The sequence below is a fragment of the Ovis canadensis genome, chromosome 3 (genome assembly GCF_042477335.2).
Source record: "Ovis canadensis isolate MfBH-ARS-UI-01 breed Bighorn chromosome 3, ARS-UI_OviCan_v2, whole genome shotgun sequence".
In the NCBI taxonomy this organism is placed as follows: domain Eukaryota; kingdom Metazoa; phylum Chordata; class Mammalia; order Artiodactyla; family Bovidae; genus Ovis; species Ovis canadensis.
This window is the reverse complement of record NC_091247.1, coordinates 221464529-221476283: the sequence shown is the minus strand read 5'-3', so window position 1 is coordinate 221476283 and position 11755 is coordinate 221464529. Positions and strand designations below refer to the sequence as shown.

Genomic DNA, 11755 nt, shown 5'->3' with positions numbered 1-11755 from the left:
GACCCCCTTTCCAGCCCCGCTCCAGACGCGACTCCCTTGGGCTGGGCCCGGGGCCTCGCCCAGCCGCTGAGGAGCTCAGAACCGTCCATGGTCATCATCGCGGCCCCGGCTCCATCTGTCCTCCTCACATACCCACACCTCTGCCTCAGCACCCACCTTTAGAGACGAGAGAGGGGCTGTGGTCTTAGAGGCCTGTGAAAGCCTTAGATGATGGGCAGGACAAAAAAATGAAGGAGTCACCCCGCTGCGGGGAGTGGGGTTGAGTGGAGAAGTGGGCAGAGAGGAGGAAGACTCCTCACCCTTTCTCCGGGTGGGGGAGTGGGGGGTGTCTTGACAACCAGGACTGGGACTCCCCCTACCAGGGTGGAGGGAGTTGGGTCCCAGGAAATGGGGCCCCAGAAGCTTTTCAGATCTGCTTGAAGAGGACCCCAGCCCAGCGCTGGCCCAGCCTCCCGCACACTTTAGTCTGTCTCTCTTGAGCCAGCCCAGGCCTTGTGGTGCTGGGTGTCCGGTGAGAGGAGACTGGGGGTGAAGCCGGGGCATCTGCAGCGGGCAGCGGGTATCCAGCTGCACCCCGCTTCACCAGGTATGGACGTGTAATCTTCCTCTCTTGCTGTCTGAGAAACAGGACAGCTGGGTGGGGGGTAGGAGGCGGGGTGAGACAGGCTGGCACGCAATAAGAGGTCTTAAGTGAAGCAACACTGGCCAGTGCCACCCCCCATGTGACAGAGCCGTCCCCTGCCTTCTCCTCTGCCAGCTGCCCATTCCGACACCTGAGACAGAGGTTGGGGGTCCCAGGTGGGCCCAATTTTCCCCCAAGGGTGACGTTGTGACCCTGCCCACCTGCCTCCACTGGCTTTCCTGGCCTGACCACCCCCACTCCTACACCTTCCCAGGATGGGCCTGGGGGCAGCCAGCAGTGCAGGGAGCTGGGGTGGGGGCGGCTGGTGGAGGAGCCCAGAGTGTTGGGGATGAAGGAAAGCGCTGGAGGCTCCACCTTCTGCCCTCCCCTCCCTCCCCTCCCCCTTCCCCTCTCCCCCCTCCTTCCTTCCCCAGCCCTCGGCAGCAGCTCAGCGCTCAGTCAGTCTCAGGCTGTCCGGCCAGGGTGGTTGGTGGTGAGGATTCGGGCTCCGTCCTGACAAGGCCCGTGGCCTGTGGCTCGGGGGCCCCCAGCCCCTCCCAACCAGCCCACCAGCGTCCCCCACCCCCAGCCCCCGAGCTGGACCGCACACCTTGGGACACGGTTTTCCACTTCCTCAGGACGAGCCCTAGACTGGAGGAGAGGTCCGAGGAGGTGAGTGAGTGCGCAGCCCGCTCCTCCCTTCCCGGGGCCCAGGCCTGGGACCCTGCGGTGGGGCGTGGGGCGGAGAGAAGCTGACACCGCGTGCCCCCAGCCCAGTTCCTCTTCTAGTCCCCTCGTCGGGGGGCAGGCGGAAGGGAAGAAGGAAAGGTGAGCGAAAAGGTGGGAAATTCCAGGAGCCAGGATTAGAGCAGAAGAAAGAGTCCGTTTTTCTTCCTTTCCATCAACAAACCTCCACCCAAGAGGAGGTTTTTTTTTAAAAAAAAAAAAAAAACCCGAACCCACCCACAGCAAGAGGCGGTTGGGACCAGGTGGGGGTAAGACATGGAGGCGGGAGCTAAGAGGCCGAGCCCCGGTCTGGCATGTGCGGGGGCCCAAGGGGCTGCGGTGGGTTTAGGGGCAGCCTGCCGGCCCCACCTTGGGACTGTGCCTGAGTCGCGTGCCAGGCCGCCGTCGGGGCTGCGCGCACGCCGCCCATCACGCCCTCCTTCCCATCGTCCAGGTGAACGTTGGACTCTTCGCCAGGACCCCGGCGGCGGGCCCCGGGGAGGCGGCCGAGGCGGCGGCGGCCGGGGGCGACATGGCAGAGGAGCAGGACCTGTCCGAGGTGGAGCTGAGCCCCGTGGGCTCCGAGGAGCCGCGCTGCCTGTCCCCGGGGAGCGCGCCCTCGCTGGGGCCCGACGGCGGCGGCGGCGGCGGCGGCTCGGGCCTGCGAGCTAGCCCGGGGCCCGGAGAGCTGGGCAAGGTCAAGAAGGAACAGCAGGACGGCGAGGCGGACGATGACAAATTCCCCGTGTGCATCCGCGAGGCCGTCAGCCAGGTGCTCAGCGGCTACGACTGGACTCTGGTGCCCATGCCGGTGCGCGTCAACGGCGCCAGCAAGAGCAAGCCCCACGTCAAGCGACCCATGAACGCCTTCATGGTGTGGGCGCAGGCGGCGCGCAGGAAGCTGGCCGACCAGTACCCGCACCTGCACAACGCCGAGCTCAGCAAGACGCTGGGCAAGCTCTGGAGGTGAGCGCCCCCGACCCGTCTCCGGGGAGCTCCCGCCGGGCCCTCTACCCGGGCCCTCTACCCGCGGGTGGAATGGGGAGAGGCGCTCACGGCCTGGGCCCTTCTCTTGGGGCAGCCGTCTCCTTGATGGAACTGGATGGCCAGCTGAGGGCATCGGGCCAGCCCTTCCCCCAGTACCCCCTTGGGGTTGCGCTCGCGCTGGTCTCCGGCGGCCTAGGCCCCGCTCCCCAGCTGGGGCACTGGGCTGGAAGGCGCCCCCTCGCGGTTGGAATTCTGCCGGTGGCGGGAGCTGGGGCCTGGGCTTCTGGGCCGCGTGGGCGAGAGTGAAGGTGGAAGGGAGGGAAGGCTGGTGGAGGCATCCACACCATAGTCGTCCACTAACCCCATTTCCGCAGGTGCCACTCAAGGGTGCCACTGCCCCGGGGTCAAGCGGAATGCGAGGGAAACGTCTGGGAAAGAACTGAAAGCCTAGCTGGAGAGGCAGGGAAACTGAGGCAGGCAGTGGAGAACTGCAAGGCTGAGATGGGGGCAGACAAGGAATTCAGGTCCGGGTCTTTGAAAGGGTGAGGTATGGAGGCCAAGCCGACCGCTGCAGGCCCTTGTCCTACCCCAGCCGCCTCCTCTGCACCCTTCTGAGCTCTTTCAGACCCAGGGCTTCTTGATCTCCCCAGGAAAGGGGACCCATGGAGAGGAGACTCCCCCTCCCACCAGGTCCCAGAGCTGCCAGGCTGGTCTCTTCCCCTCCCTCCCTCTCCCAGTCCAGGCGCCATCTTCCTTTCCAGGGCCCCACCCAGGATTGAGTAACCTCCTACCCCTCCAGCCCTGGAGCTGACAGCCCTGGCCAGGAGGAAAGGCTGGCCCCTTTCCTACCCAGAGTCCCTCAGAGTCCCAGGTTCTCTGGAAGCAGCTCAGACTTTGGGGGAAAAACATGCCCCTGAGAAGGAAGTCGGCCTCACCTCTGGTCTGGGGTTTAGGCTGCTCCCTTTTGAATACGTTGTTGACCAGGGCAACGCCACCCCCGCCCCCCAAGAAGTCCTGGGTGGCTCAGAAAGAGAACAGGGGCTCCAGAAGGTGAGAGTCTGCAGAGGTTACCTGATTCCCCGCTAGATTGTCCATGAGATAGGCCCAGGAAGGCAGAGGGCCCGCCCAGGCCATGTAACAGCTGGTGGTAGAGCCAGGGCCAGAACCAGGTCTCCTGACGCTTCAGCCAGTGGTCTTCCCACACACTATCCTTGGTGACAGAAGTGGGTCACCCCTGCCCTCTAAGACACGATCAGGAGGGTGTGGGGTGAGGGCAGAGGAGAGCAGGAATGGGGAGCATCCAAGCTGCAGAAAGTGTCAGGGGAGCCTGCCACCCCTCCCCTTGCCAGCCCCAACACAGTGGAGCTTGGCCTAGAAGACCAAAGACTTAAGGTGGTGGAAGGAGCAGGAAAGCCCCCAAGAGACCAAGAGGAATTCGCATCCAGCCCCCTGGGCCTGGCCCTGGCCATGTGTTTGCCAAAGGCCTGGTGCTTCTTCCCCTCCCCCCTCAACACTCGGCTCACCCCAGCAGGCCCTGGGCTCAGTGGTCAAACTGCTGCGTGGACTCAGAGGGTCTAGCCTTGCCCAGGATCAGAGGTCAAAGCCAGCTCCTCTGCCCAAAGTCCATCCACATCGTGGCAGGGTTCAGCCCAAGCCAGGACCCTTGGTGCCATGGGACAGAGACGAGCAAGTGCAAGACAGACAACCAGGAGGGAGGCAGACAGGCAGACAGAACGGGCCTTGGGGACCATGAGCAGACCACAGTGTAAGCCCAGTAAGAGCATCAAAGCAAGGATGGACCGCCCCCCTCCCACCTCTCCCCCACGCTGTTGCCAAGGATTTAAGGTTGGACCCTCCATTGTCCCTGTCTGTCCCTGCTCCCCCAGCCCAGAACCCCACGTTGGCCTCCCTCAAAGGGACTTGTTCCTGACTGCCCCTCACCTCAGGCTGTGTGCACAGGGGCCCAAGGTGACTCACAGGGGCCAACCTGAGTGGCAGGGCGGGCAGCTAGGAAAGCAGGCACTGCTTACTCAGGACCACCCCAGCAGTGGGAGGGTGACCAGACAGTGACAAGGGTCAAAGGCTATGCCAACAGGGAGTGGGCTACTCGGATCCTGGGTGGGGACCCCGCAGACCTCTGGACTGGGTTAAGCTAGCCCGCCTCTCTAGGGGCTTCTCCTGAAATCTGCACGCCCCGCCCCTCCACCGTGTCATGAATCTCAGGCTATCAAGAAGGGGGATGGCTAGCTGGGCAGAACTGGCAATCAGAGGCCCTATACCTGAAAAGAGAAAGACATGCAGATTGTGTGGGACGCTGGAAGGGGGTCAGACACACCAGCGTCCAGGCCCTGGCTTGCAAGTGGCTAGGGGAGTATGCCAACTGCCAACCTTCAGTGCCCGCCCAGGAAAGGCCTGTTAGATGTTGAGCTCATCGTGCTGGGGGGTCAGTGTATTGATTGACCCTCCTGGGGAGGATAATTATAGCCAAGAGACAGGAAAGGTGGGGTCACAGGCTGGAACCTCCCAGGGCCCTTAGGTGAGCCCCCACGGGAGCAGGGGTAGCGGAGCCAGTGTGCCCTAGCGTGGAAGCCCCCCGCCCCCACCAGTTGGGGATTTCAGTTCTGGTGGGGAGTCAGCCCACCCCTTCCCTCTCCGTTTCAGACCTTGGAGACCCAGAGGTGAAAAGCAAACAAGGTTTGTAGTTAGAGCTGTGGTGACCGAGGGCTAGCGCAGGAGTCAAGATGAAATTTGGGATTGGGTTTCTGTGGTGGGGGAGGACGGGTTTGGGGTCAGGAAAGAGCCTTAACAGAGCTGAAGCTGAAGGTCTGGGTGAGGCTGGGGTTGGGTTTGGGGGTAAGGTTGGCGTTGGGCTCAAGTTAGGACTGGGGTTGGGGCTGGCAGACCCCACCCCCACCCCCAGGTAGGTTTCTCTCCAAGTTAAGGTGCTGGTGGGAACTAGCGCTGGGAGGCACCGATGGGTGCAGTTGGAGTCTTCCCTTTCTTCTAGCCTGTGCCCCCGCTTGCACTCCGTGCCCCCTGCCATTTTCTTGCGGATTCACATCCAGTTGCCAGTGGGCAGAGGGCACAGGGGAGGTTTGGGGTGGGAGAGGGAGTGCAGGGTCCCCCGCCATTCTAGGAGCCTCTGTGCCGGGGCTATGGCTGGTTGAGGCACCCCCACGTGCCACCTCCCCTCCTCACCAGACACCCACCTTTGGGCCTGCCCCACCTACCCTGGGCTGGCTGGGGGCGGGGGAGAGGGCGCAGCTAGGGTGAGAAGGGCTGCATCCCACTCCCAGCCCCTGATGGTCTGGGGTCCCCATCCCATCACTCAGCTAGAGGGGCCCTTGGAGAGAGCTGGGCTGGGCTGGGCTGGGCCACGGCCCGGGGGGAGGGCAGCCGAGCAGGCTAAGCTGGAGAGGAATGCTGCTGCCCGCTAGGAGGTGCCTGGTATGACCACCCCCTCCCATCCTGGGCAGGGAGGGCCCTGCCTTCTCCTGACTGGGTGAAGAGGGCACCCACGGGGGAGGGGGGTATAGGGGGCAGCTGGAGAGAGAGGCCCTTTAGGCTAAAGGACAGAGCTGCTTCTGGAGAGTCCCTTATGTCTGGGGATCTGGGAATCTGTTTCTTCCCCCTGAGCCCCTCTTTGAGGCATCCTTCCTGTCTTCCTCACCAGCAGCAGCCCAGCCCTGAACTTGCCTGTGGCCCCAGCCCTGGCTGGAGTCAGGTGGGTGGGCCTACGGTCTGCAGGGGCTGCGTTCCACTGGCTGGGCTCAGACTGGGAAGAGAGTCTGAATGCCCCCATCCAGGGTCTTGGAAGACAGGAGATTCCTTTACATTCTTTCACTCCCTCAACAAGGAGATACGATCGCCCCTTGAGGTCGGGGTCCGTGCGTAGTGAGGGGCACACGCATCCTGCCCCCCTCGGCCCCACCATGCTGGAATTCACAAAAATGACTCCAGAGCTGAGGGGTTCCACTGCAGGTCCTCTTGCCCACCACCTCGCAGGCAGCATTAGAATTGCACCTGTTTCTTGAGGTGCTGCCCCCCCCCCCATCCCCCAGTCCCTAGGTCCCAGGTCCCATGCACAGGGCTTCACAGCCATTATCTTGGCCACTCCCACGCCTGGAAGTAGGTGTTACCCTTGTTCTATAGGTGAAAAAACTAAAGCTCAGAGAAGTGACTTGCCCACGGTCACACAACTAGGAAGTAGCAGACACTGGGCTCTTCCCCCTCACCGTGCCGCTCCTGTTTGCACATCTCCAGTTCCAGGGAGCTCACCCCCTAACGAGGCAGGCAGCTCCACTTGCAGACAGCTTTGAAGAAGGAGTTTTTGGTGGCTCAGATGGTAAAGCGTCTGCCTGCAATGTGGGAGACCCAGGTTCAATCCCTGGGTCGAGAAGATCTCCTGGAGAAGGAAGTGGCAACCCACTCCAGTATTCTTGCTTGGAAAATCCCGTGGACGGAGGAACCTGGTAGGCTACAGCCCATGGGGTCTCAAAGAGTCGGACACAACTGAGCGACTTCACTTTCACTTTTCAAACTGAAGGAAGCTCTATTGTAAGCTCTATTCTAACCCCATTCTCAGGGGCTGCCTGGAGCGGCAGGCTGGTTCTCTCACACTCCAGCCCCTGAGAGGTTTGGGGGCAGAGATGGCTGCCCTCGGAGGCTGTGGTGCCTCGGGCTCACATCCTCCAGTCCCTAGGCCAGGCAGCACGACTCCCACCCGGGACCCTGCCCGCCAGGCTCCCCCAGCCCCCAGGCCTCATTTCTTCCAGGGCAGGCGCTCACGGTGGCCCTTCTGCTGTCTCCCCCACCCCAACCACCCCACCCCAGGCTGCTGAATGAGAGCGACAAGCGCCCCTTCATTGAGGAGGCCGAGCGGCTGCGGATGCAGCACAAGAAGGACCACCCAGATTACAAGTACCAGCCACGGAGACGGAAGAACGGGAAGGCAGCCCAGGGAGAGTCGGAGTGCCCAGGCGGGGAGGCTGAGCAGGGTGGCGCGGCCGCCATTCAGGCCCACTACAAGAGCGCCCACCTGGACCACCGGCACCCGGGCGAGGGCTCCCCGATGTCAGATGGAAACCCTGAGCACCCCTCGGGTGAGCCTGGGGCTGGGAGCTCGGGTGGGAGGAGGCTGTGGGCAGCGGGGAGAGGCAAAGGCTGGAGGAGGACTTGAGACCCGAGGCTCTGGGAAGGGCTGGCTGGGCTGAGTTGTGGCCCAGCTGGGCTGCAGGGGCCCAGTGGCAGTTCAGAGGGGGTTCAGGGGTCAGGGGAGGCAGCTGGGCAAGAGGGCTGCGGCCAGGACTGCTAGGAGGGGCATTGGTTTGGGGTGAAGAGACCCGTGAAGGAGGCCAGTGGGCCAGTTACACCAGAGAAAGGTGGGACAGGACGATTCTGAGAAACAGGAGGGCAGACAGAGGACAGCGCGTGGCCTCTCCTCCACCTCCCAGTCTGACGGGGAAGACACAGCATGTGACATTGAGCACGTGGCATGGAGGAGCCAGACGCAAGGCATCCTGTTTCATTCTCATTGGCGATGAGCGCAGCTAATGTTAACTGAGCGCTTGTGCCGGGCACTGTGCTGCTTGCTTCGTGTGTGAGCTCGTTCAATCGTCTACACTGTGACGAGGCAGCCGCTGCCTGCATGCAGACCTCAGCTGTGTGGCAAATCACTCCCATGCTACAGAGTAGACCGTACAGAAAACTGAGGGTAACTTGCTGTATAGCTGAGGGCTCCAGGGCCTCTGCTGGCACCATAGCTACGTCCCTTGTGCTTGTAGCTTATAGGACACCGTGCCTGGGGCCAGGCTCCTGGCCAGTGTCGGTGAGCAGAGCTCTGCCTTCAGAAGACACACTCCGAGTCCTTTGTGCCAGACCTGGAAGCAGACACCAGGCGTCCAGAGACGCCACGGTCCCTGGAGCCTCCTGTCGCCTCCCATGGTCCCTGGTCCCTCAGGAGCCCACATTCTATAGAGGGATGAGCAATGATGAAAGCACGTGAATTAAGTACAGGAAGAATCAAGGGCACGTGAAGCCCATGCGAGATCCAGAGGGAGCATGACCTCTGGGCAGGAGTCACCCCCCTGTCCACCCAGTCAGTCTCCAAAAATATCCAGCTGCCCACCAGTCTCTGGTCAAGGAAAGCCTCCAGAAGGAAGACATGTTCTCAACTGCTTGGTATCATCTCTGCTTTACTGATAAGGAAGCTGATAAGAGAAGATAGGGGGTCTGCCCAGGGTCACACAGTAAGTGACAGAGCGAGAATTCAAATTCAGAGTCCAGATGCTTTGGCCAGCACAGGACTCAGCACTGCCTCTGGTCTGATGGAGGAGGCACAGGCCTGCCCTCAAGGAGCGCCTGGCTTGCTAGACCATGAACATGGTCTCTGTCCAACGGGATCCCCCATCCAGCCATCCCTCCCTCACACTCGGAGATTCAGGAGTACACACACACAAGACCCTGGATCGTGTACAGAGCCAACTCACTCTATTACTGTGGGCCTGGCTTTCTCTTCCCCATAAACAGCCCAGCTACTCCTCCTCCCCAAGCCCTTCCCCACGTCCCCAGGGCAGGGCAAGCGGCATCCTCCACTGGTCTCCTGAGCCCTTCACCCATCCCTCACCATAGCACCTGTGATGCTGCCCTCCAGCCCTGGGTGGATCCCTGGATCCCCCACCCCAAGACCAGGAGCTTGTGCAGACAGGAACCATTTGACTTGTTTGTATTCCCCTATGCCTGGCAACCGTGCCTGGAGCTTGGCGGTGCCCCCTAAGTGTTTGCTGAATGGACCTGGGAAGGGGCAAACGGACAGACGAAGGGACGGCGTAGCACAGGTCACTCACGTCAGTACTTTCCTGGACGGGCAGGGAGAAGGCAACTGGAGGGAGAGTGGGGCCGCGTGGTGCGTGATGGGAGCTGAGAGCATGGTCGGGGGCGCTGGGTGGGAGGGAAGGTTTCCTTGAATAAAGGGCACTTGAGGTGGCCTTGGGTGGAGGGCTGGGGTGGGAGGTGATGCATCGCCATTCGGGGCCTGGGGTGGTGGAGGTGTGCAGACGAGCCAGCCAAAGTGAAAAGGGCTTGAGAGGTGAGCAGGGCAGGCAACCAGCAGAGGCCGAGTGTGCTTAAGAGAGAGCAGACGAGCCGGGGCCTACAGGCCAGACCGCATCAGGCTGCACAGCTGAGGAGCACTGGGAGGGCACCCGACTTCAGCTGGTGTGAGGAAGAACCTTCCAATGGGGATAATGGAAACTTGCTCAAAATGAAGCAGGCCTCTCCGGGAGGGGGCGGGGGCGAGAGAGGGGAATCCTATCCTGGTAGAAGAAAAGACTCATTCCTAGGACTGAGGAATTTCATAAATGACTGGACATCAACCTAAGATCATTACATATCCAAACGCCACCGCAGGCCACCCCAAACACGTTAAAACGAACAAGGCCGTGCCGTGACGGGTCCTCTGCCTCCCGGAGGCATCGCATCTGAAAAATGAACCATCAGCCTCTGACCTTAGTTCCTGCTTCCTCTCTCTCTCTGTCTGTGTCTCCCTTCGCCCTCTAGGCCAGAGCCATGGCCCGCCCACCCCTCCGACCACCCCAAAGACAGAGCTGCAGTCGGGCAAGGCAGACCCCAAGCGGGATGGGCGCTCCCTGGGGGAGGGCGGGAAGCCTCACATCGACTTCGGCAACGTGGACATCGGCGAGATCAGCCATGAGGTAATGTCCAACATGGAGACCTTCGACGTGGCCGAGTTGGACCAGTACCTGCCGCCCAACGGGCACCCGGGCCACGTGGGCGGCTACTCAGCAGCTGGCTATGGGCTGGGCAGCGCCCTGGCTGTGGCCAGCGGACACTCTGCCTGGATCTCCAAGCCTCCAGGCGTGGCTCTGCCCACGGTCTCGCCGCCTGGCGTGGACGCCAAAGCCCAGGTGAAGACGGAGACCGCGGGGCCCCAGGGGCCCCCACACTACGCTGACCAGCCGTCCACCTCGCAGATCGCCTACACCTCCCTCAGTCTGCCCCACTACGGCTCCGCCTTCCCCTCTATCTCCCGCCCCCAGTTTGACTACTCTGACCATCAGCCCTCAGGACCCTATTACGGCCACTCGGGCCAGACCTCTGGCCTCTACTCGGCCTTCTCCTACATGGGGCCCTCACAGCGGCCCCTCTACACGGCCATCTCTGACCCCAGCCCCTCAGGGCCCCAGTCCCACAGCCCCACACACTGGGAGCAGCCGGTATATACGACGCTGTCCCGGCCATAGGGGGGGCCCCCCGACCCCCGTCACCACCCGTCTTGCCCTGCCCCTTCCCCCAGCCCTCTCGCCCTGTTCCTCGCCCATCTCAGGCCCGGTGGCGGCAGAGGAGGAGGCTGCAGAGGCTGACAGCTGAGGGGAAGGCCTTCTGTCTGGCTCACTGCCTTTGATGACCCCACCCCGTCCTACCCAGGCTCTGACCCAGGCGCAGCCCTGGGCTACTCGGCTGGGCAGAGGAGAAGGAGGTAGCTTGTTGCCCCTAAACTGAAAAATGAGGGGCTGTACCTTCCCCCCCAGGAATGACCCTCGATCCCAGGATCTGAGCAGGCCTCGCCTACCCTCCTCTGGGAGGGTGAAGCACCCAGGGTCGGTCGGATGGGAATCGGAGGCCTAGCTACCCGTGTCTGTGTTTCCTCTTCCGCGAGGAATAGGGGGTCTGACCTAACCCGTGCACCCAGGCCACGTGTCTTAAGAGCAGGGCCAACCAGAAACCTGCGTCAGGGACTACTGGGGCTCCGTCTGCCCCTGGGTGCGGGGCGCTGAGGACAGCTTTGAATCGCCTCAAGGGAGTGGGGGTGGGATAGGAGCTCAGAGGGAAGTCTCAACCCTTCAGTGCCCCCTGCCCTCCTGAACACAGGAAGGAATTGGCACAGAGGCCCTCAGATCCATTTCAATGCCAATAACCTCGTTCTTTGTCTAACGGAGCAAAAGGGCCCAGGTCCCACTCCAGGACAACCTCCCAACTTTGAGGCACACCCAGGACGTGAGGAGGCCGGGGCCCCAGGAAAGGATTCGGAGACAATTCACAGAGCCTTTCTCCCGGCTCCCACCAGCCCCCTGCTCTCCAACCTCGCCAGGCTCTGTGGTCCGTGCGCTCTCAGCCCCAACTCCTTGGGCTTCCCAGAGAGTTAGAGCTGCTCAGGCCCAAACCCTCGGCTCCAGGGGGAGACCCAGGGCCCAGCACCCTGGTTGCTGGCAGCAGGCTGAAGACACTAAACTCCTGACATGTACATGCTGCCCTGGCCTTTTGCCCTTTGCCTCCCAGTGGTATTTGAATAAAGTATGTAGCTCTCTTCTGCCCCCATTTTCCTATTCTGCATCCCTCCACCCCCAAGTCCACATGTAACTCATTACTGCCCCCCCTCTTATTTATCTCAGTAGCTCCCTC

At 62.1% G+C, this 11755-nt stretch overlaps 1 protein-coding gene across 1 annotated transcript; it reads left to right on the top strand.

Annotated features, from left to right (window-relative positions):
* Positions 1-1096: 1096 nt before the first annotated feature.
* SOX10 (SRY-box transcription factor 10) lies at positions 1097-11671 on the top strand. Its single transcript, XM_069581613.1, has 4 exons — positions 1097-1294; positions 1803-2314; positions 7169-7437; positions 9893-11671. The coding sequence occupies exons 2-4, from the start codon at positions 1881-1883 to the stop codon at positions 10594-10596; spliced, it is 1407 nt and encodes a 468-aa protein (XP_069437714.1). The 5' UTR covers positions 1097-1294; positions 1803-1880; the 3' UTR covers positions 10597-11671.
* Positions 11672-11755: the final 84 nt, after the last annotated feature.

Excerpts from the sequence above, each read along its gene's own strand:
- SOX10 (XM_069581613.1), top strand. The coding sequence starts at position 1,881 with ATGGCAGAGGAGCAGGACCTGTCCGAGGTGGAGCTGAGCCCCGTGGGC. Across the intron at positions 2,315-7,168 it reads ACGCTGGGCAAGCTCTGGAG|GCTGCTGAATGAGAGCGACA; the intron begins GTGAGCGCCCCC and ends ACCCCACCCCAG. Across the intron at positions 7,438-9,892 it reads AAACCCTGAGCACCCCTCGG|GCCAGAGCCATGGCCCGCCC; the intron begins GTGAGCCTGGGG and ends TTCGCCCTCTAG.